This window comes from Sphaerodactylus townsendi, linkage group LG08, assembly GCF_021028975.2.
Source record: "Sphaerodactylus townsendi isolate TG3544 linkage group LG08, MPM_Stown_v2.3, whole genome shotgun sequence".
Lineage (NCBI taxonomy): Eukaryota > Metazoa > Chordata > Lepidosauria > Squamata > Sphaerodactylidae > Sphaerodactylus > Sphaerodactylus townsendi.
Window position 1 is genome coordinate 109,948,700 of NC_059432.1, and position 24,984 is coordinate 109,973,683.

The window sequence follows — 24,984 nt, forward strand, 5'->3', positions numbered from 1 at the left end:
TGCTGCTGCTGCTGGAGCACCTACCTGGTCTGCTAAGGCATTTGCAAGCCCCTCAGATCAGGAGGGATCCAAGCATTTGGTAGCCATAGATCGGGACTTCTCCTCCATGTAAATCTGTCAAGCCCTTTTTTAAAGCCTGTCCAGGTTAGTGGCCATCCACCACCTCCTGTGGCAGCATATTCCAAACACCAATCCCACTGCAAGTTCGCATTGAAGAAGTGTTTCCCTTTTATTAGATCCTAATTCTTCCCCAGCACTAATCAATCAGGAGGCAATCCTAGCAATGGACAGTAAGCTTTTTTAGGTGCAAAGACTGTACCTGCAGTACCAATCTGCAGGGAAATCAAAAAGAGGGAATTACTCCAAACTGTTACCAGCAGCCTATTCCAGAACTCTGGAGAAGCAACAGAGAAACTCTATCACTGTGTTACTGGTAGAGCGGCCAATCTCCGTGTGACACCTAGAGATCTCCCCAGAATTACAGTTCATCTTCAGATTACAGAGATCAGTTTCCCTGGAGAAAACGATGCTTTGGAAGTGGACTCTATGGCATTAGACCCTGCAAAGTGGTCTGTCTGAGGAGTTTGGCTGCCACTAGTGAAAAAGAAGAGGTTGGATTTATACCCCACCTTTCTCTCCTGTAAGGAGACTCAAGGTGGCTTACAAGCTCCTTTCCCTTCCTCTCCCCACAACAGACACCTTGTGAGGCAGGTGGGGCTGAGAGAGTTCTAGGAGAACTGTGACTAGCCCAAGGTCACCCAGCAGAATGGAGGAGTGCAGAAACACATCTGGTTCACTAGATAAGCCTCAGCCACTCGGGTGGAGGAGTGGAAAATCAAACCTGGTTCTCCAGATTAGAAGCCACCTACTCTTAACCACTACACCACGCTGGCTCTCACCCCGGGTTGCCAACTGCCTAACCTCAGAAAGCACGGGCACATGGCACTCAAAACAGCTTCTCAGAATTATAACGAAGTGGGCAATCACATATATTTCCAATTGTTTTCAAAAGACCGGCAAAAAAAAATCCCTCTGCTCGCAGAACTTACCTATCTTGCAGTCCGGGCCAATAACGCTGTTGGCGATCAAGCACTTGTTGCCAACCGATGTTCCCTGCCCGATCAAGACGTTCTCCTCCAACACGCTGCCGTGGCCCAGGCTCACCTCCGCCCCCCGGTAGATGTTGTGGCGGGAATGAGTGCACTTCTGCTTCTCATCGTCGCTGAAGTTCATCTCTGGAGTCAGAGGGTAAACCCAGCGCTGGATAACGTCGGCGGACACAGCTTCGTACATCAGCAAGTTGGAGACGGTGGCGCCGTACTCTTCCGACGTCACTTGCAGGTGGATCTGGTTGCCCAGGACCTGGAGAACAGCGAGATATTGGCATTAACCTTTAAAGCCCTGATCTATGGGGCCTCTGGTTGCCCGGAGATCTATGGGGCCACATAAGGACATAAGAACTGGAGTTGCATTCTTCCAAAAGTGACCTCCTGGAGGTGTTTAGCACAAGGGATGCCCAGGTAGCCTCAACCAGGGCCAGGGTGTTTTCAGCCCCGGCCCCAGCCTAGTGAAACTCTCAGTGTCATTTTATTTACAGTCGGAGACCAGTAATACAAGATCAGGGTACATCAGTTTCAAGGTACCATTACCATAGTGTATATAAATATATACACTATGAGAGAGAGAGAGAGAGAGAGAGAGAGAGAGAGAGAGAGAGACAAAAGAGTACTAGAAGCACTATTCAAATGTTACATAAGCTATAATCTATAATAAGAGTACTAAAAGCACTATACAAAATATTACATAGTCTATGGTATTTACAAGAAGGAATACTTGCGACACTAATATAGTTATTATTGTACTTATACACAGTCGGTGACTGTTTTCTAAAAGGTCAACTCGTGAAAAAGCAAGTGGTAGGTAAAATACATTTGATTATGACAAAAGATTAAAAAGTTAATATAGCTACACTTGTAAAGTGCCTGTGCAGTCTTGCTAAAACCTATTGTGACATTACTAAAAAAAAAACTCCGGCCTCCGACCATATCTTCTAAGGATCACAATTTATTCAGTCTTTCCTTCCCTTAACTATTCTGCCGGCAGATGTCTCTTATTGTGTTTGCAGATTACAGAACAAAAACGGGCCGTTGCCCATGTAATTTTCTGGTCCCTACCTGTCAATATGTAGGCCAGTACATCTTTGTAGTTTAGGCCTATTAAACCTATCATAGCTGGGCTGAGGATTTCCTTTTGGGGCTTTTCAAAAGTGGGACATCTAAATAACATGTGTTCTAATGTGTCTATTTCGCCTAGAGGGCAGGGGCAGAGCCTCTTTTCATAAGGGATTTTCTTGTATTTCCCCTCTAACAGCGAGGAGGGAAGAGAATTACATCTGGCCAATGAGAAAGCTCTTCTTGTGAAACTCTCAGTGTCATTTTATTTACAGTCAGCGACCAGTAGTATAAGATCAGGGTACATCAGTTACTGCAGTCTGAGATCAGGACCCTGTGGAACGTGATACAGTTCCACGAGGTAAGGCAGAGATGTTCCACCAGGGTTATGACTGAGGTAGCTACTTATTTATTTATTTCGATTTGTACACCGCTCTTTCCGCGAGGGCTCGGAGCAGCTCACAGCAATAAACAACACATAAGAACATAAGAACACATACGGTTAAAACAGTTAAAATAATTAAAATCCAATCTGATCTAATGAAAATACGCTTAAATTGAAATCGAGTAAAAGCTAATTTCAGATCAGAGTTAAAATAAGATTGGCAACAGATGCCAGTCAAAGCACATAGGGAATTAAGATTTGGCCAAGCAACAAATGCAACTAAGAACGGAATTATAATTTTGATTTCAGTTTCTGGTTTTTTGGCCTCAACCAAATGCCTGGCGGAACAGCTCTGCCTTGCAGGCCCGACCAACTTGCTTGGCCTCCCCCTTCCCCCTTCTTTTTCCTTCCCTCCCTTTCCGTTGCTTTCTGCCCCTTCTTCATTTTTAAGAACATAAGAACTAGCCAGCTGGATCAGACCAGAGTCCATCTCGTCCAGCACTCTGCTACTCCCAGTGGCCCACCAGGTGCCTTTGGGAGCTCACGTGCAGGATGTGAAAGCAATGGCCTGCTGCTGCTGCTGCTGCTGCTCCTGAGCACCTGGTCTGCTAAGGCATCTGCAATCTGAGATCAAGGAGGATCAAGATTGGTAGCCAGAGATCGACTTCTCCTCCATAAATCTGTCCAAGCCCTTTTTAAAGCTATCCAGGTTAGTGGCCATCACCACCTCCTGTGGCAGCATATTCCAAACACCAATCACACGTTGCGTGAAGAGCAGTGTTTCCTTTTCCATTAGTCCCTGTAATTCTTCCCCCAGCATTTTCAACAATGGAATGCCCCCTGGTTCCCTAGTAGGTATTGTGAGAAAGGGAGAAAAATTTCTCTCTTTCAACATTTTCTAGCCCATGCATAATTTGATAGACTTCAAATCATATCCCCCCTCAGACGTCTCCTCTCCAAACTAAAGAGTCCCAAACGCTGCAGCCTCTCCTCATAAGGAAGGTGCTCCAACTCCTTCTAATCATCCTATCGTTGTCCCTTCTCTGCACTTTTTCTATCTCTTCGATATCCTTTTTGGAGACTGTGGCGACTCAGAACTGGACCTGACAGTACTCAAGTGCTTTAGCGGTCAGCATCTCACTGGCATGTTTTATATATAAGGGCATGACAATCCTTGCAGTTTTATTATCAACTCCTTTCCCTCTAATGATCCCCAGCCATAGAGTTTGCCTTTTTTTCACAGCTGCCAGGCATTGAGTTGGACATTCCAGCATGGAACTAGTCCTCTACTAAGACGCCCAAATCCCTTTCCTGGTCTGTGACTGATAGAACTGACCCCTGTAGCGTAGTATGCTGAGAGTTTGGATTTTTTGCCCCTAATGTGCATCACTCTTACATTTAAGCTACATTGAACTGCATTTGCCATTTCTTAGCCCACTTCCACCTAATTTATCAAGGTCCCACTTGGAGCTCTTTCGGCAATCCTTTTGTGGTTCTTACCACCCTACATAATTTGGTATCATCTGCAGAACTTAGCCACCAAACACTACCCACCCATACTTCCAGGTCCATTTTATGAATAGAAGTTAAAGAGCACTGGTCCCAAAACGGATCCTTAAAGGGACACCACTCACTTACATCTCTCCATTGTGAGAACTTCCCATTTATACCTACCCTTTGTTTCCCTGTTCCTCAACCAGTTTTAATCCATAGGAGGACTTCCCCTCTTATTCCTTCGATTGCTCAGTTTTTCTCCAACAGTCTCTGGTGAGGAACTTTGTCAAAAGCCTTTTGGAAATCCAAGTAGACAATGTCCAACTGGTTCCCCCTCTATCCACTTCTGTCTCTGTTTACACCCTCAAAGAACTCCTATAGAAGTAAGTTTGTAAGACAGGACTAGCTCTCTACAAAAGAAAGCCATTAAGGCTGGGACTCTTTTTCCTCAGCAGGTCTTGCTTTTCTTACATGTTTAATGAATTTTATCTTTAATGATAGATTCTACTAATTTTACTCACAGGAACCAAGATGTCAAAGACTGACTGGCCTGTAATTTTCCTGGGTCCCCCTAGACCCTTTCTTAAAGATTGGTGTGACATTGGCCATCTTCCAGTCTTCAGGGATGGAGCCTGATTTCAGGGATAAGTTGCATATTAATGTGAGAACATCAGCAATTTCATGCTTGAGCTCTTTAAGAACTCTTGGATGAATGCAATCTGGGCCAGGGGATTTGGTAGCATTTAGTTTATCAAACTAAATCTGTCCAAGCCCTCTTTAAAGCTATCCAGGTTAGTGGCCATCACCACCTTCTGTGGCAGCATATTCCAAACACCAATCACACGTTGCTTGAAGAAGTGTTTCCTTTGATTAGTCCTAATTCTTCCCCCCAGCATTTTCAATGAATGCCCCCTGCTTCTAGTATTGTGAGAAAGAGAGAACAATTTCTCTCTGTCAACATTTTCTACCCCATGCATAATTTTACAGACTTCAATCCTATCCCCCCTCAGCCGTCTCCTCTCCAAACTAAAGAGTCCCAAACGAGTCCCAAATTTTTACTGAATAGTTCAGAATTGGGTATGGGAGAGTTTGGACGCTAGACTGATTCTTTTGCCAGCCCACCCCCATCACGTTGATGAGCGTAAGGGCACCAAAGTTTTTAACTGTTTGTCAAGACGTGATTTTAATTCCATTAGGATGGAATTTCTATTACATTGTATATCGATTGTGTGTGCGCTGCCCTGAGCCGGGGTAGGGCAGGATAGAAGTCCAAATAAAGGGAAGTCAAGAGACTAACTGAAGCAACTGCTTCCCAGTAAGAATTGGTGGTTGTTTTAACCAGCTGTTGTGGGCTTTCTGGGCTAGGCGGCTGTAAGTTTTGCTCCTAATGTTTCGCCTGCATCCATGGCTGGCATCTTCAGAGGCATCGCGTGATAAGAATGCCCGACCGCACAGCCACTCTATGGCCCCTTCCGCACACGCAAAATAATGCGTTTTCAAACCACTTTCACAACTGTTTGCAAGTAGATTTTGCCATTCCGCACAGCTTCAAAGAGCACTGAAAGAGTTTGAAAGTGCATTATTCTGCTTGTGCGGAATGAGCCTATGTTGGATGGTTGGCTTCCCCCATCATTGGATTACCTCCTCGTTCACCAAAAGGCCGCGCACAAAGTCGTCTCGAGTCTGGTAGTCAAAGTTATCCGTGAACAGCTCAGCCACCTGCAAGAAGAAGAAAAGCTGCACTGAGGACAAGAAGAAGAGTTTGTATTTATATCCCCCCCCCCCTTTCTTTCCCTGTAAGGAGACTCAAAGGGGCTGACAATCTCCTTTTCCTCCCCCCCCCCACCCACAACAAACACCCTGTGAGGTGGGTGGGGCTGAGAGAGCTCCAAAGAACTGTGACTAGCCCAAGGTCACCCAGCTGGCATGTGTTAGAGGGCACAAGCTAATCTTGTTCCTCAGATAAGCCTCCACAGCTCAAGTGGCAGAGCAGGGAATCAAAGCCGGTTCTCCAGATTAGAGTGCATCTGCTCTTAACCACTACACCACGCTGGCTCTCAAAACTCCAGCCAGAAGAGAAAGAGGAGGCTCAAAGTCATTCTCTTAAGGGAGTTTCGAACTAAGAGGTGACCAAATATTCACTTTTCACAGTTACTACTCTTTCAGCAAGCCTTTATTGGCATAGACAACAGTACAACAATAATAAAAAAGGATTAAAAATCATATACAATACAGGAAATAAATGTTAGGTCGAAGGAAATCTACTGGCGTTCAGTAATTTCCAGGACAAAGTCTGCCACTATCACACAGAGAGAAGGATCAGGATTGTCCAACAAGTAGTGTAATCCTCGTACCTCAGAGACCGCATTACCCCGTATGCCCCTACTTGGCCTCTGCGTTCAGCAGAGGCCAATTTGCTGGTGGTTCCTGGCCCCTCAATGATGCGGCTGGCCTCCCACATCGAGGCCAAGGACAGCTTTGAACAGCCCTGGCCCTGGCCTGGTGGAACACTCTTCCTCCAGCTGTCCGGGCCCTGCGGGACCTTGGTGAGTTCCGCAGGGCCTGTAAGACTGAGTTGTTCCACCGGGCCTTTGGAGTGTCCAGTCGCTGAAATGCACGCCCCCCTCTATATATCTGATTACCATCGTATGCTACCCTCCTAGAGGGGAGTCCGGCCGTTCCCTCTTCTTAGGAAGGCCTCTAATTAAATTGGGGTTTGGGGAACCTGATATCTTTGTATTGACCGCTGCTTTTAATAAATTTTAATAGATTTTATTGATTTAATAACTGTACTGATTGTGATGATAAATTGTATACATGTGGATATTGTTGTGCACCGCCCAGAGCCCTTCGGGGATGGGGCAGTCTACAAATCCAAGTAATAAATAAATAAAATAAACAATCTAATTAAATCGGGGAGATGGGGTAAATGTAAAGGAGTAAGATTCACATACTTGGATCTGATTTCCTTGAATCTGAGACAGTGTATAGTTACTACTCTCAGATACAGCCCAGACCTACACGGCCCAGGCTAACCTGCTCTCACCAGGCCCCAGAAGCTAAGTGGGGTCAACTCTGTTTAGTACTTGGATGAGAGATCATCAAAAAATGCAGGGTGGCGATGCAGGGAGAGGCAACAGCTAATCGCCTCTTCTGGTCTCTTGCCTTGAAAACCCGACAGGGGCTTTGTCAGGACAGTACCTGAGGAGAGCAGATGCTGATGTGGCAGTCCAACAAATCATGCCGCACTTCCACGTCTTCTACGTTGCTCTGGAACAAGCTCTAGAAAGAGGAGGGGGGAAAAATAGCGATGACCTTGCAACCGTCATCTGACTGACAGCGTCGAGGGGAGAACCTGGAGGGAATTCTCTAGGACCCTTTCCACACAGGCCAACGAACACGGGTTATTTCAAGACGATGCCCTGGGATGCCACACCTTGCAGAGCACAGCTCAGCATCCCCAGCCACGGATTCTAAGGAGAATGCGTCCAGCTGAGCCATCCGATGCCGACGTTGAACTCTACCCACCGTGGGAAACTGGAAGCGCTTCAGCCCTTGCGTCTTCTGGTAGTGAAGAACCCGGTTTGTTGCGCTGTCCGTGGCAAGGATGACGTCGTCCTCTTGACATCTGGCCCGGTGACCTGGCGAAGACTCTTTGAAAACCATCGTCATCACGGACACGTTCTTCTCCGCTTTGCGCCGCGCTCTGTCCAGGATGGAAGGAAAAGGGGACATTTTTACCAGAAATGATGTATAAGAGGAACAGACTGGGTCCAGGGGAGGGCAACCAAAATGGTAAAAGGTCTGGAATCCATGCCCTACGAGGAGAGACTTAGGGAGCTGGGGATGTTTAGTTTAGTGAAGAGATGGTTAAGAGGTGACATGATAGCCCTGTTTAGATATTTGAAGGGATGTCATGTTAGTGAGGGAGCAAGCTTGTTTTCTGCTGCTCCAGAGACCAGGACCAGGAGTCATGGGTTCAAGGGGAAGGAAAAGAGATTCCACCTCAACATCAGGAAGAACCTCCTGGCGGTAAGGGCTGTTCGACAGTGGAATGCACTACCTTGGAGTGTGGTGGAGTCTCCTTCGGAGGTTTTTTAAGAGAGGCTGGATGGCCATCTTTCACGAATGCTTTGATTGTGTGTTCCTGCATTGCAGGGGGTTGGACTTGATGGCCCTCGGGGTCTCTTCCAACTCTATGGTTCTAGGAAAACCCAATCCCTACTGGGCCATCTCCTTCCATATGTCCATGCGAGCCATCTATGGTCACCAGAAAGCCATCTATTGGCTAGTCCAAGTGCTTGCAGTGGCCCAGCTGGCATTGCCAAGAGCCTGGGTTCTTTTCCATTGTGGCTCCAGCTCTGTGGAATGGGATCCCTGAAGAAATAAGGTGGACCCTTTCCTGGAGATATTCAGTAGCAGCTGCAGGCCTACTTTTTGAACGACAGGGATCTTTTATGGGGAGGAGGTTTGGGATTGGCTGTCTTTTTTGTTTGTTTGTAACAGGAAATGTTTTAACTGCTATTTTAAGTCACCTTGTCCTACAAGGAAAGGCGGGATAGGGATGTTTTAATAAATAGACAGGTTAGTTGTTTGCATCCTCCCAAGCACCAACCTGTGTTCCTGTAAAGCTGTGGAAATGTTAATATTGGACACCACATCTCCAGAGACCAGGACGAAGTCTGAACGAACAAGAGACTTGGCATCGACGTCCCTCAGCACGTCCCCAAGCGAGCGGTAGAGGTCTGAGGTCACGAATCGGACAGTGTTTGGAGAAGTCGGACGGCACCACTTGGATTTCCTGGAGAACATGGGTAGAAAGGAATTTAGAAGGTCATGCATGCAACACACAAAGAAGTCCCTCTTTGCACACAGACACCTTAAACTGGTCCAGCAGCGTTAGCATTAGAACATTAAGAACATAAGAACTAGCCTGCTGGATCAGACCAGAGTCCATCTAGTCCAGCTCTCTGCTACTCACAGTGGCCCACCAGGTGCCTTTGGGAGCTCACCTGCAGGATGTGAAAGCAATGGCCTTCTGCTGCTGCTGCTCCTGAGCACCTGGTCTGCTAAGGCATTTGCAAGCTCAGATCAAGGAGGATCAAGATTGGTAGCCATAGATTGACTTCTCCTCCATCAATCTGTCCAAGCCCCTTTTAAAGCATTGTCAGCTCAGGTTGGTATCAGCTCTCCTAAGCTTCTGGCAGAGGTCTTCCATATCACCTACTGCATAAGTGAAGATGCTGGGGTTTTAACCTTAGACCTCCCTGCGTGCCTGGCAAATGCTCTACCACCAAGCCATAGCCTACCTCACAGGGTGTTTGTTGTGACGGTGGAGGGGAAAGGAGTTTGTAAGCCCCTTTGAGTCTCCTATAGGAGAGAAAGGGGGGATATAAATCCAACTATTCTTCTTCCCAGTGTGGCTCTGTCTGTACAGCTGCACTCATTAAGAGAATGCATAAGCCAGCCACTTGGACAGAACACAGCAAATCCCAGCTTGCCTGCTTGAAGGCAACCTCCTACAGAGCTGCAGGGAAAACAATCTTGGAGGGTGTTTTGGGGAGGGTGCTCTATTTGGGTTTTCAAAAAGTGCATCTGCTCTTACTGTAAATGTTCCTTGATCTCCGCCGACTTCCAGCAGCAAAAGACAAACGTTTCCTCCACTCCCGTTGCAGTCAGGAATTCCAGGGTATAATCTATCATGGCCACATTTGCTAGAGGAATCAGCGCCTAGGGAAGCAAGATGAAACAAACAGAAACGCTGTATTCAACAGATTCCGCCAGCACTACACACAAAATCTACGGAAACCATGAGAAAAGGTAGCTACTTGCTCCCCAATTTCCATCCAACTTCACTGAACCCGTACCATTCAATGACTCCTGGACCCTTGTGTTAGAAGAACACTTTGATCTACTCTTGCTTTTCTATCTCAGTCTGGCTAGAAAAGCTGCACGTTGTTTATTCAAGACCAAGATCATCTATGTATCTCTTATAATACAATAAATTATGAAAAAATGGATTAATAACTGGATTATATATATATTTGATTTCAAAATCACACATGAAAATATTTGCGCAACTTGGTGCGAAACTGGACCCCATGGAAAGTCCTTGGGTTTGTAAAAAATAATCATTACCAAATCTAAAATAACTATAATCCAAAATAATTTCGATGAGAGAAATAAGAAAGTGTGTTGGCGGTTTCTTTTCCGGTCTTTTTTCAAGAGTGTTCAACAGGATATATCTGACTTCCTCATGAGGAATACTAGTGTATAATGAATTTACATCAACTGTAACTAAACTGCATCCCGGGGGTAAGAGGACATTCTCAAATTGATTAATAAAATCAGAAGAATCTTTTACAAATGACTGCATCTTTTTAACGAATGGTTGTAGAAAAAAATCCACATACTTGGATTATAGTTATTTTAGATTTGGTAATGATTATTTTTTACAAACCCAAGGACTTTCCATGGGGTCCAGTTTCGCACCAAGTTGCGCAAATATTTTCATGTGTGATTTTGAAATCAAATATATATATAATCCAGTTATTAATCCATTTTTTCATAATTTATTGTATTATAAGACATACATAGATGATTTATTTTTTATTTTTAAACCAGATTTTGTGTTACAGGATTTTTTACTATGGATCAACTCTCTGCATCCCTCTATACAATTTACTGGGGAGGAGAAAAAGGACCATATTAACTTTCTTGATATGACAATCATTATTAATGAATATCACAAACTAGAATTTAAACGTTTCCACAAGCCTACTGAAAAAAATCGGGCACTTCATTTTTCATCTTTTCACCCACACCGTTTAAGACAGAATCTTCCGTTCAGCCAGCTGATCAGAGCAAAAAGAAATTCTACAAGGGAGGAGGATTTCTTAAAGGAATCACAACGCATTATGAATAATTACTCTGTGAGAGGATACCCTAAAAAAGTGCTTGGAAATTGCCTGGAAAAAAGTTGCACAACTTAAACGTCAGGATTTGTTGCATCCCAAAAAAATTATGGCAAAGAAAAACGAACTTGTGTGGGCACTGGACTTCACTTGCAGGATGTCGTCATTTCGATTAAAACAGCCATTTACAAATTTTTTGGCAGCGTTGGTGACCCATATTCCAGGATGTGAAGAGACCTCCTAAAATTGGATATAGGGCGTACCAAATCAATGGAAAACACAAGTCCTGAAGTAAAGGCTGATATGCTTAAAAACAGGAACTGGGAAACCAATTTTTTGACTAGAAGTAACTACAGCTGTGGAAATTGTACCAAAATTGTGGACTTACATTTACCACAATCTAAAGTCATTAATTTACGCTTTAATGGGACAGAGGTGGACCCTGAGACAATTTTAAAAGTGCAACCACGACTCATTTGCATATATATCATCATATGCCCACGTGATATGTTTTATATTGGAAGAAACTTTGCGTTGTCTTAAAATTCAAGGGAGAATCATGCATGAGAACATGCAAGCAACATCCATAATGCATGAACATGGGAGAGCACCCTTGGTGGCACATTTTGTTCAAATGGGCCATAGGGATTGTGATTTTAAATTTGCGGTTTTGCAACTTTTATTTCAAAATATGAAAACAAGACGTGATATTGATATTGATAAATTTATCTTAAAAGTTGAAAATAGATTTATTCATAGGTTTAAAAGCAATACTGTTGGTTTAAATCGTGAGATTGATTTTTCTTGTCATCTGTGAAGGCATTACAGCTGCAGCTCAGTTTAGAAATTTACAGCTGATTGTAATCACGGGCAATCCATATACTTTCGCTACCTTCTTTGTTTTCCATTACACATAGTAGCTATTGTTGGAGTGCATCACAGCTCTACGGAGAGACAAATAAGGTTTGCATGACAGTTCTATGGTAAGATAGCTAAAAATGGTTATTCATCACAATAAAATGTTAAAAATGTTAAAAATGTTTAAAAATGTTTAAAAATGCTTAAAAATGTTAAAAATGTTTAAAAAATGTTTAAAAATGTTTAAACACTTTAAAAATCTTTGAAAATGTTTAAAAATGTTAATATGTTTTAAAATTAGTGTGTATAACAAGAAACTATGATTATTATTATTATTATTATTTATTATTATTTTTTGTAGAAAATCCATATGGCAATTAAGAAATGTGAAAAAAAGAATTTATGAATTTCTTCTCCTGAGGAAGATATCTACGAGCAGCTTTTTTTTTTGAAACCCAGCGTGAAATTTGCGTTTAGAGGAGAGAGAGACTCTCAAGAATTTGAGAGAGAGACTCTAAAGGATTTATAAGACTGGAGATATTTTTACTTTGACATTCTTTGAGCCATTTTTTTGGCCTGTGCATATAATGTCATACTGTATGAATTACTGTGTGAGTTTGAATGAGACTCTAGATACTTACAGAAACTAAAGATTATTATTTTGATGAATTTGAATCATTAATTTGGTTTACTTGTATGTTATACATCACTATACGAATTATAGTAGTAACTTCAGAGAATCATTTAGTTTCCCCCTTAGTGTGTGACGCGAATCTTGGTTTTTACATATTTATACGTTACACACAATTTTGGATTGTTCTTTGTTTATTCAAGACCGCATCATAAAAGATGATGGATAAAACCCTGAGAATGTCTCTCTGGCATTTAGAATGCAGGAATATAAGCGGACCCTCACAATTTGCAAACTCATGACCCATTTCACTGATTGACAGTCTACAGCTGGAGCACAAGGTATGGTCTCCAGCCAGTTTCTACCCCACCACGCCATCATTACAATCACTACCTCATTACATTTGTGGGAAATTGGGGGTGGGGGTGGGGGGGTGAAGGGATTTCTATTAGAGGACACCTGAATCTTTTTGCCAGTATCTGCAAATTTTGCTATTCATGCTAACTCTGCAAGTGAAGCACCAGAGAATGGCAGGAGGCTACCATAAACACACATAAACTTACCTGAAGAAGCACCTGTGCCCATATGTACCTGCCTGGGCACGGAGGTCACAGGGGGAGGCACCATTGGTTGTACCTCCCCCAACCAGGGTTTGGAGGCACATGGGAGGGCTTTCTCTGTGATTGCCCCCAGGCTTTAGAAGAGTATCCCCTCGGAGAGCAGCTATGAGCCTCCCCTTCATGGGTTTAGACACAGGCATTGGGTTGGCTTCCCTGGAAACCCCCTCAACAGCTCCTGGTCTGGGGGGCAGGGATGGGGGAGTAGGGGTTGAGGCTATTTTAATGTTATTTTTTGTTGTTTTGATCATTCTATTTTATTTATGATGTTCTACTGTGGTTTTTAATTGTTTTTAGCCTGTGTAAACTGCCCAGAGATGCAGGTATGAGGTGGGTTAATTTTTTAAAAATAAATAAATAAAATTGACTCAGAAATCATCTGGATTGTTGATTTCATCTGGAAGGTTAGGTGAAAAGACTCTGGCGTGCGGCTGCCAGTCAGAGTAGGCGATTCTGACCGTGATGGACCACTTGACTGATTCAGTATTGTAGTAATGCACTGCTGACCCAGCAGCACCGTGGTAGAACGTTGGCACACCAAGCCGGACCCTCACCTGGCCTTCTGAATTAAGCCACCGCACCCCCACTCCTCATCCCCCTATGAGTCACGGGTCATGAACTATCTGGCTCACAGTCACTAGGTGTCTCAGACAAAGGGACAATGGGCCCCTGCCCCCAGGTGAGAATTAAGACCCAGACGCTGATGCTCCTCTCCGCACGTAGCAGTCATGCATCACATGATGATCTCCAGGTCTCCCGGTCTCTTGCTCCCATCTCCTACCCACCTCCTTTGCAGCCCACAGAAACCCTAATAAAAGGTCGCAGAGAGCCAGCTACCACGGCTGCAGAGTTGTCCAGGATCACGCGAAATCCCGGCGCTTCCCTGTTGCTGGCAGCTCTCCAGCCAAGATGAAGAACCTCCTCCCGGCGTCGCCCTGGCCCTATTCTTAGCGGCGACCCTCGCGGGGTTGACTACAAGCTGGTGCGAGAAACCGGGGAATCCTCGAACCTCCCACCCCTGCTCACCGTGCAGCCTGGGAAAGGGCAGCGATACCGAGAGAGTCCAGCTGGATCCGGCGCATCCAGGGGACCACCCCGTTTTCGGTATCGCCTGTCACTCTCTGGATCGGCAGCGTCCAGAGACTTCGCGTCCTAGGACACTCTCTGCGTCCGGTGGAACACCGGTGAGTGTAAGGAGAAAAACTTGCAAAAAGCAGGGCTTATGACAAACCGCGTTAGCGAACTGAAGCGTTAAGCGAGAAATCACGGCAGGGTCTCCCATAAAGAGGGAGCTCGCGCCAAAGCTGGTTGAGAGATTGAAAGCTCCCAGTGTCCATGGTATTTTGCACCCGAGGGGACATTGAGATCTTAAGGACTAGAGGCAATGAGCACCGTAAAGGCACTGCCTTAGCACAGAGCCTACCATACGCGCGCCCGATGCTCCACTGCTACTGGCCCGTGGAGACAATGCTATGTAAGCCATGCATCAGCCTGCGAACCTGTGGCTCCCTTGCTACTGAAGCCAGCCCTCAGCTTTCGATCCTTTCACCTTCGAATTTCCAGCCCGGAATTTTCTCCTATCCACTAAATTGGGCCATACCAATGTCCTCCTTCTGCCCCACTTGCTCCTCCATGCCTCCTTCCAAATTCTCCCAGCGGCTCAGACGCCCCCCCCTCCCCTGCTCCGCCCTTCCATTTTCCAGAAGCCCACCGCACCTCCGTCAAGCGCCACATAATGGCCAGCGGGTTTCAAAACTCTAGCAGAGCGTATTATTGGCGATCTGCCAAAGAAGGAAACCCTGGCGGAAGGCGATGCCGATATCCTCGCTTTGTGCCCCATCCATTTCCACAGATACCGAGGAGGGGCCGGCATTGTTCGGCCGGGTTGTCGAGTACCACCCTTAAGCTATAATATCCTCTCCACTGCACTGAGCTCCGCCGCAAAGCCATGCGGGGCGTAGGAATCACTAAGCTTCGTGAGGAGGCATGCTGGGAGGCAATCGCGCTGAGGAATCACTTAATGGATTCCGGACTGACTGGAAAACCACCTTCCGCATGCTCCTGAGGCCCTGCACAATTTGTGATCCTGGAGAAGCCCGAGTTCGCCAGCAGTCAGCTTCAACAGGGCAGCCACCTCTGGCGGCGCCTACACGCACCGCGCAGCTACTGACTTCGATGCCTTCCACCAACCCCAACGATCGAGATTGTATCCCCTGCCACAGGCCACCCATACGGTGAAAGCCTCTGAGTGTAAAATACAAAGGCGTTTATCAAAGATTCCCAATGCTGACCCAGCCAACCCCAGAGTTTCCTCCCACCCATCCGGCCCAAAAACCCAAGGAGCCCCCCCTATGCGAGGTTTGTGAACGGAGGCTCCAGGAAGCTCTCAAAGGCAAGGTTGACAGCAGGAGGGCCCAGGAAGCGAGACTCCTTAAGCGCCCTACGCCAAGAGCGCCTCCGGCTGAGTGCATAAAAGCAGTCACAGGCTTGGGTAGGAACCACTGAACTGGCCGACATGCTCAAAGCACTTAGCCAGGACGCATCGGGTCTTTTAAGCCCACATCAAAATGCCAGCCTTCTAGCTACAGCCCTCTCCGCTGCCCTGAGGACAGCCCGGAAGACGAAGTGTTTCCAACCGTTGCAACAAAGCCAGGACGCCTCCGTGGGACTGTAGCCAGACGCTGCCAGCGGGGCCTACACACCCTGAGAAGGAGGTCTCTCCCCCCCCAGAGGCCGAAGACCCCAGGGAGGTTCTAAGAGGCGGGTGCTCCCAAAGGCCTGCTGGGAGAGGCCAGCACCCGGGCATCTCCCAGCCGGAACCAAGGCCAGCATCTCAAACCCTTCCCCGGGCTCCCCCACGAGATCACTTGGCTGCTCCAGCTCAGTATAGTGATCCCGGCATCCCACGGGGAGACCATTAGGCTGAGATGCTTGCCAAAAGCTTCTGCGCAGCTGGAACAGGGGATTGTTCACATCATCCCAGGGGGGGGTCATCGACTCCACGCACCAGGGGGGAGCCATCCACATCCAGGTGGCTGGACCAGAACATCCGCGCAGGAACGTCTGCCTTAGAGTTCATCCGATCATCCTGGCCCTATGCCGCTTTTCACTTTCGAGTCTGATCCTAAAGTTCGAAAGCTAATCCTAAAATCTTCGTTAGCTTGCCTCCCCCCCCTCGTCTATACTTCCTGCTCTGCTAACCCCTTCTATTTCCAAAGTCATAATGCCTCCGCCATGGTGCCACAGAGTTAGCCGCGCGTTTCAAAATCTCTGCAGGAGTCCACAATCCCACTTTAGAACTACAAGCTTGGCTGCTTAAGGATCAAAATCAGATCTACGTAGCCTCTGAGTACAATACCAAAGCCCTAAGCTCCAAAGCTCCCAGTGGCAGCAAAAGTCGTCCAGTACTTCAGGGGAAAGCAGGATCCACAGCCTGCAAAGGGAATCGCATACCTGCAAGACCCAGAGCCAAGACCTCAAATCAGAATGCAGTAATCTCCTCGGTACTTTATGTGGCGCTGTCGCTCTGTGGCAATGCCCTATATGCTCTGTATGTCTTACCCCTTTTCGAGAGACCCTAAAATTTTCCCTTCATCAGAGAGGATTTGCCCATTGCTTCTAAGCTATGCTCTTATGCTTCAATTAAAGTTTCTCTCCTTTTGCTTGATTATAACTTGTTGCCAATGCGGCGAAAGGCTTCACCATACAGCATCAACCTTAAAACAGGGCGCTTAGCTCGTACGCATGCTCCCTAGGAGCCGATGCAGTAGAGGGACCTGCTTCGAGCCGCCTCCATCTTAGTTTAAACCACTCAAAAACTCTTCTTCAAACCTTTCCTTGAGAACCTTTTTCCTTACGTCCATCCTGAGCCTACACTGCCACATTGGCGTGGCGCCAAGTTTACATATGAAGCCAAATCCATTTTTTCATGCTCCCACATTTTTTTTCTGCTGGCGCTCCCTGGCTAGTCCCTGCGGTGCCAAGGGGGGTCTCTCAGCCACACCTATCTTACACAGCCTCCGCTGTGAAGGTAGAAGCAAAGCTCAAACCGACCCAAAGTCCCCTTACAGGAGGGAAGGTAGAGCTGACTTCCAACCCCCCCCCCCCCTTCTTTTCTGCACACCCTCCTTCCATCTCTAATGGGCTGGCCGCACCCCACCTCTAGATCTAGGATCTGATGAGGGTTTTTTACCAAACCCTCTCAGGATTTGCTCATTCGTGTGATCAAACCTCAAGCCCAGAAACTGTTTTTCTCTTTGCATATTTCTCCTAAATCTTTTCCCTATAGGATTGCTATGGCCCATATTGCGATATGACTATAATTGTGGCCAGATCGATTTAAGTTGCTTTGCAAAAACCCACACCTTAGGCGGTGGGATTGGGATTGATTTTACAAACAAACACCCGAGCCTGGATGTGACCTCTCCCTTCTCCCTAAGCCGGGCAGATTCCCTGCCTTGTGCCAATACTCTTAGCGTAGCCTTGTACTTTGCAGAGTGATGGGTCGTTGGCCGGAATGCGGTAACTAAGCTAAGCCCTGAAGACTTAGGCCAAAACAAAGCTTCGAAGAGAAGGGGAAGTGATCCCCATCACGACCCAATCAAGGTCTCATCCAGCAGAATACATATCCAGAGAGTATGGATTCTCTATATCAATCCCATTCAAAAGATTGCTCGCCCCACTCAGGGCTCCAGGTCCTCTATTGTCATCCTACTAAGCAACCAGTAGCGCCAAACCACTGGGGGGAAAGCGTTGCCCATTGTTTTCTCTTCCATACAGGAGTCTCAGCTGGCCATGCCAGGCCAGCCCCATCCCGGCGAGGAGATGGAAGCCCGGGCCTCCCTGGAAGGATCCAACCCAAGCAGCCCTGTTGAGGGAGGGAGCCCGATTGCCCCCCCCAGCCTGGGGCCGAGATGGGAGGGATCTCTCTGGAAGCCAGCACACTCCACTCATTCTTCCACGCAGGAGATGCGCTTGAAAGCCCTCACTGGGGCCACCCGGGGAGGCGGCAGCCTGGAGGCCAGCTGGCCTATGGCTCCAGAGTTGATACCTGTGTGTCGCTGCCCCTCATCCCACAGTCGCCATTCTCTCTCCCTCTCTGCAGCCCCTGGCTGAGAGCTTGGAAGTGCAATGCCAGGAACATTCCTGATAGATTAACCCTTGGGGCTCTCCGCTGTTTCAGCAGCTTTGGCAGAGGGAATGGTGGGATTGCGCCTTCCTCTCACAACCTTGCTTAGAAATCGTGAGAGTCACTTTGAACCTCTGACGTGCTAAGAGACTATCCAGTAGCTCTCCTCCCTGCTGGCTCTTGAGAGAGCCCATGGACTCCTTCGCCATCAGCTCCTGCTTAGCTTTGGTGAGTCAAACAGCAAAGAGCATGCATGCATTTGGACAATTATGCAACCCGCGGGTTGCCTTCCTTCCAGCCTACATCTAGCCTATGTACTGTTTAGCTATGTTTTATTGTTTTCATTTATGTGATGTAGCCTATCTACAAACATGCCCGTGTCTTGTATATATATTATTTGCCAGCGCAGTGTCTGATGCCTTGCCCCTTTATGCCCATTGGAGCCCGACCTCCAAAGGGGAATTGTTGTGAAGTACTATGACCCGACTGATTATTGAAGTTGCTACTGCATGCCTTAATTTTAGAAGTTATGCCGTATTTTGCTGTTGTTGCATCGCTTAAGGTTGTGTAGAAATGTCACGTGTAATGTGTTGCTTTAATCTCTTCTGATAATTTCCCAATTGGATTCTACTACCATATGAAAGTCTCTGGCAGTGCAGAGGATTTATAGCATCTAATCTGAAGTATGATGTGTTTTGCCCCAATGGTGAGATCAGCCCTCTAGGAGCTGGCTGCGGGGAGGATGGTTAAGATGCTATTGTACAGCTCTGCATTGGTTTGTGTATATGCGCTCCTCATTATCGGATCTTGTTTTACCGTTCAATGTATGTCCCTAATATTGCCTGCTAACCCTATGTAGCCAAGAAGCCCCTCGACTTTCCCTTACCTACATGCCAACCAAAGTTCTAATGTTGCACAAGCAGCTTTCGGTCGAAAGCTTGACCAAGCGGTAGGAGGGACAAAGCGTCCTTTTTAAATCGCCCCTAGCATTTCCCCGGCCTTCCTTCTACAAAGCGTTAAAAAAAGGAGGGAGATGTAGTAGTAATGCACTGCTGACCCAGCGACACCGTGGTAGAAACGTTGGCACCTGCCATAGCCGGACCTCTCTGACCTTCTGGTTGCAACACGCGCACCCCTCCCTCATCCCCCTATGAGTCCACGGGTCCATGAACTATCCTGGCTCCACAGTCACTAGGTGCTCTCAGACAAAGGGACAATGGGCCCCTGCCCCAGGTGAGAATTAAGACCCGGCAGCTGAGTGCTCCTCCTCTCATGCGTATTAGCAGCCAGGTGAGATCATGCATCACATGATGATCTCCAGGTCTCCCGGTCCTCCGGCTCATCTCCCCTACCCACCCACCTCGCTTTACTGCAGCCCACAAGGAAACCTAATAAAGGTCGCGAGAGACCAGCACACGGCAAGAGTTGTCAGGATCCGCGAAATCCGGCGCTTCCTGTTGCTGGCGGCTCCTCCAGCCAGATAGAGAGCCTCCTCGGCGTCACTGCGCCTATTCCCTTGCAGCTGACGATCCTCACAGGTTGACTACAAGTATAATTCAGCTTAGTATTTGTTTGTGGATGTTTGAGGAGGGGTCGTCGCTTAACCTAGCATTGCCAGACAGAGCCACACTGTAACAGTCCATTCATAAACTGGTTCAAAGTCCAGCAGAATTGCGTTCAAACGTCTCTACCCATGGCGTTTCTTTGCTGAGATGCCATGCGACCATTCCCTCTGTCTCACGCAAATGCTAAAAAGGAAACAGCGTCCCAAATACTTCCTGGCACAGAGTGCTTTTTAACGACCACAGTCTGGATCGGTGGTTCCTTTTTCTCCAACTCACTCCAACCATTAATGTATGCAAACCAATTAACAAGCCGGCTTTCCTGCACGCACCCGCCTTAAGGCTTCATTCCACACCGTCTAGACAAGAGACCCCCAATGAAACTTTTGCCAGGAACTGTTGCTTATAGCTTGCCTAAACTTAAGAACGCCTTTTCAGCCATAGCACAGCCAGGAAATGTGATAACATAGCACAGTAATGGCGAACCTTTTCGAGACCAAGTGCCCAAACTGCAACCCAAAACCCACTTATTTATCGCAAAGTGCCAACATGGCAATTTAACCTGAATACTGAGGTTTTTTGTTTAGAAAAAAATGGATTGGCTTCAGAGATTAACGCATTACTCAGAATGCTTGGTGGTAGTCGTTGGCTTTGCTTTGAAGTAATTATTGCAACTCTTGAATGGGTGAATCACGACCCTAGGAGGATTTTACTCAGAAGCAAACCCATTGCCAACAACCAAGCTTACTCCCAAATAAAGATTAGCAGCTTTAGTTCTTTGCATGAAATCAGTGGGAGGTTTAACAGCGCTTAACAGGGTTACCTACACTGCTTCCCCAAAACTAGGTCTTAGGTTTAATACTAATAATCAAGCCCAGCAGCCCAGGCCAGCCTAGATGTGTGGGGCGGGGGGCGATTTCCCCCCCACATGATGAACTCTGTGCGTGCCCACAGAGAAGGCTCTGAGTGCCACCTCTGGCACCCGTGCCATAGGTTCGCCATCACTGACATAGCACCATGTGGGGTGTATTTAAACTCCTCTAGCGAGAACTGCAATATAACAACCCTAAGGCAAAACTCCCTATGCTAAAACAATGTTACAATACGAGTAGAACCTGCACATCTGGAAAGGCGTTCTGAAATTTTAATGTACTCAACAAGTTCTAATTAAGGGTCTTCGGACCCCCGAGTGTTTAATGCCTTTGGGAGATGCCACTGTTTTTCAAACATTTCACGTAACCGCATAGCTTCAGACAAGCTGCTCGGCAAAATTCAAAGCGCTGCCTTTAAAACTACCCACGGTTTGGACGGAGGGAAGTGGAAGAATGGCGTCCTTCCTCAATATACTCTTCCAAAGTGAAAGATCATCACGGGATATCCTTATAACCTTCCTTCTGAGATTTAGGAGGTGGCCACAGGGTGCATGGCCTACTTAACAGCATCCCTCTCCTTGCGAAATTCCTCTTCTAAGCAGGATCGCTAAGACTTTCACACTATTCAACCCATAACCCCCAAGGATCACAGAAGCTTTGCAAAGGATGCTGCCACGTATCCACTCAGCCACAAAAAACTGTAGCTCAACCCCCCCCCCCCCCAACCAAATTGCTTGTACTCAGTCATGGAATATACCTCTGAAAACTGCTTGTTGGGAAGAGACGTCTGCCTTTATTTGCATTTCACTCATCCAAAAAGCGACACATTTATCAAAGAACAAATAAACGATGACGTCCACTACGGGAAACCCTCCGATGGCCACAGCTCCTTGCAAATTTCTGCTTAACAGCAATAACGATGGATTTAATTTGTTCACCTAAAACTGTAGTGGCGAACCTTTGGCACTCCAGATGTTATGGACTACAATTCCCATCAGCCCCTGCCAGCACGGCCAATTGGCCGTGCTGGCAGGGGCTGATGGGAATTGTAGTCCGTAACATCTGGAGTGCCAAAGGTTCGCCACCACTGACCTAAAAGCTTCCCCAGACTCTGCCTGGCCCCACCCAGTATTATTCACAATATAATCATAGGTGTCTCTTTTTTGCAAAGAGTTTTCCCAGCTATAAATGGGAAAACCTCATCAACAATTAACTACATGGGTAAGCTGACTACGGCAGCAATCTATGAAAACCTGTTGGGCTACCAGCATTCAAACATAAGAGTAATCCCGAATACATTTTCCTCCTCTGTAATAGAAGATCAAAGGGTAGATACATCTTCCATACCAACCAATAATTTTTTTAAAAATGGAGAAATCCATCCGATTCATTTGTGTTTTTAATGGAATTTGAGCCAAATCTTTCCGGTTTTCTGCTTTTAAATGCTGCTGCTAGCCCAGTGATGGCGAACCTTTTCGAGACTGAGTGCCCAAATTGCAACCCAAAACCCACTTATTTATCGGAAAACTCGGCAATTTAACCTGAATACTGAGGTTTTAGTTTAGACAAAAGGGTTGGCTCCAAGGCATGCGTTACTCAGGAGTAAGCTTGGTGGTACTCAGTGGCTTTGCTTTGAAGCAACCGTGCAACTCTTCGAACATGTGAATCACGACCCTAGGAGGGTTTACTCAGCAGCAAGCCCCATCACCAGCAACTGAGCTTACTCTCAGGTAAAGGATCACGCTTTAGTTCTTCCCATAAAAATCAGTGGGGTTTAACAGTGCTTCCCCCCCCCACATGACGCATTCTTTTTTGCACGTGCCCAAAGAGAGGGCTGAGTGCCACGTCTGGTACCCGTGCCATAGGTTCGCCACCACTGTGCTAGCCCAACTTGCTGTAGTCACATTCTTAATATGTGTTTTGCATGCCCTGCAATAATGTTCTTCTAACTGTAACTTTATTTAGTTTTAACTGTTTTGGGGTTTTTTTTCTCTCTAATGCCTATTAAAGGTTTCTGAAATTTGAAAGCCCAACTTCTGCAATTTATATTTTCATTATTTTGGCACTACTTTTCTAAACCCCCTCAAGAGTTACAAATTTAATGCATCGCTGAATGAAGCACAGGCTCTAGGGCGGGGAACGTGTTTTGCATTCAGAAGGTCCCAAATCCAATCCCTGGAATCTCCAGGTGTTCAGAAAAAAATCTCCCTATCCAATACTCTGGAATGCAAAACCCGCAGTACTGAACCAGAGACAAATGGTCTCGTTTAGTCTGGCGGCTTCAAAGGCAGAGAAACTGGAACACACCGCTGCAGGGAGCAAACATGAACCAGCAGAAAACAACCTCATGCTGATCAGCAAACGGATTCTGAATAGGGTCTGAAGACAGTTGTTGGGTCTTCTCCCAAACGGTGGTTATTGTACAGCGCACCCCACCTTTTTCAAATATGCAAGTGTTCAACATCTCAAGTGGTTCAGTCACGGGAAAATAATGAAAGAAGCAAAATGGTGGCTCGTTGGCAAGAAAAGTGGGGGAGATTTGTTCAACGGGTCAGTCAATTTAGCTTCTAAGCCCCTTTAAAAAGAGAGCAGGGTTTTTGCTTTGCTGCCCCTGTAATCTTATACATTCGAAATTGCCGTATGCAGACCATTCGTCTTTCTATCTCAGAAGCATCTACTCCTGTGGTAGCGAACCTTTGGCACTCCAGATTTTATGGACTACAATTCCCTTCAGCCCCTGACAATTGGCCATGCTGGCAGGAGCTGATGGGAATTGTAGTCCATAACATCTGGAGTGCCAAAGGTTCGCCACCACTGATCTACTCCAACCCGGCAGCCATTTCCAAGATCCCAGACTCGGCAGGGGGCGGGTGGGCCTTTCTCGCCTCAGTTACCGGTCCTGACTTCAACACCTCTAATTTTAAGAATGCAGAAATCAAACAGGTGGTGCTTTCCCCCATAATGTTCTCTTCACACCACCAAAACAAACACCACCCACAACTATAGCTATGAAATGTCCAAATGCTCGACAATGGGTTAAGTAACAGCAGCAGAGCCAAAGATGACCACCCTGCACACAAGCTAGACATCAAGCAGAATGTAGGAGACTACTTCATAAATGTAAATAAGAGAACAACTCTAAAAACAACCAAGTATTATAAGCAGATCTAGGTCTGGTTAGCGTCTGGATAGGAAACTTGCTGGGAATTCTAGGGAAGCCACCTTAAATTCCACGAAGAAAGTGGATTGATAAATGCAACCAATATCGTGTGTCCATCTTTGCCATTTTACGCAGAGAATAAGCTTCTCACCCCCTTAACAACTACAGATAAACTGAACAAAGCAACAGCATCTATAGCATACTGTAACTGAGATGAAGTTAGCCACCACTTGACTGAACTAGGCTGACAGAACAGAGTGTTCACAAACATTCTATCCGCTCAGTGAACAAAGTTGATAGAATTGTTAGAGTTCACTTTCCAAGACAGAGTTGATCAAATGTCAGACCTTCCTTTTTATGAGATAGATAGGAAGAAGAACATAATCCCCTTCCTGCATGGAAGTGAAGGCATTACAGATAAACAGAAGATTATATATCTTTTAAACAGCCACAACTACGAGCTGTTGGAAGCGGTGGCTACAATTTTAAATGGTGTTATTTTAACTCTTCAGAAGTTATAAAGGCTGTTATTATCTTGCAATTTTAATGTTAAACTATTTATATGCCATTAAAGGTATTCGAAATCGAATCGAAATTGAATGTCAGACCTTATGGATCTGCCCAATACAGTCAGATCAGAGCTCTACCAAAGTTAGCATTGCCTACTCTGACAGCAGCTCTCCAAGGTCCCAGGTTGAACTTTTTCACATCGATCTTTTTTCTGTGGACCTGCTGTAGCTTTGATAATGCAACACAGCCACTCAGGAAGCAGAAAACAAAACCTACTATATATTTATACTGGGATGTAGCGGGGGGGGGGGGGGGGGTCCCGTAGGTATCCTGACCACTCCACAGTCTTTTGAGGGTGGTTGAGGTGGGAGTTCTACAGGTTAGAATGTTTTTTAATTGTATGAGATGTTGTTGTGGTTTTCATTGTAACCCACCCTGAGGCTGGGAATAAATAATGTATTATTAAATATAAATCTCTTTATAATAATAGATTATTGTATAATAATAAGTAAATACAATTCACCATATGTTATTGAGATCATATGCTATTGAGATCTGACCTTTTATTTCCACCTGGACAAAAGGACCTAGAGACAGACTGTCAAGCTATTGTCGAAGGCTTTCACGACCGGACTCAACTGGATGTTGTGGGCTTTCCAGGCTGTGTGGCCGTGGTCTGGTA

General features: G+C 46.2%; 1 protein-coding gene across 1 annotated transcript in view; it reads right to left on the reverse strand.

The window, feature by feature from the left end:
• EIF2B5 (eukaryotic translation initiation factor 2B subunit epsilon) overlaps nt 1-24,984 on the reverse strand; it is a 43,387-nt gene that overhangs the window by 17,635 nt on the left and 768 nt on the right. Inside the window, exons 2-7 of the mRNA XM_048506962.1 lie at nt 9,656-9,780; nt 8,666-8,851; nt 7,579-7,756; nt 7,252-7,332; nt 5,692-5,769; nt 1,050-1,362 (exon numbers count right to left, since the gene is read on the reverse strand). Of these exons, the coding sequence (XP_048362919.1) occupies nt 1,050-1,362; nt 5,692-5,769; nt 7,252-7,332; nt 7,579-7,756; nt 8,666-8,851; nt 9,656-9,780 (961 nt within the window). The remainder of the gene's footprint in view (nt 1-1,049; nt 1,363-5,691; nt 5,770-7,251; nt 7,333-7,578; nt 7,757-8,665; nt 8,852-9,655; nt 9,781-24,984) is intronic.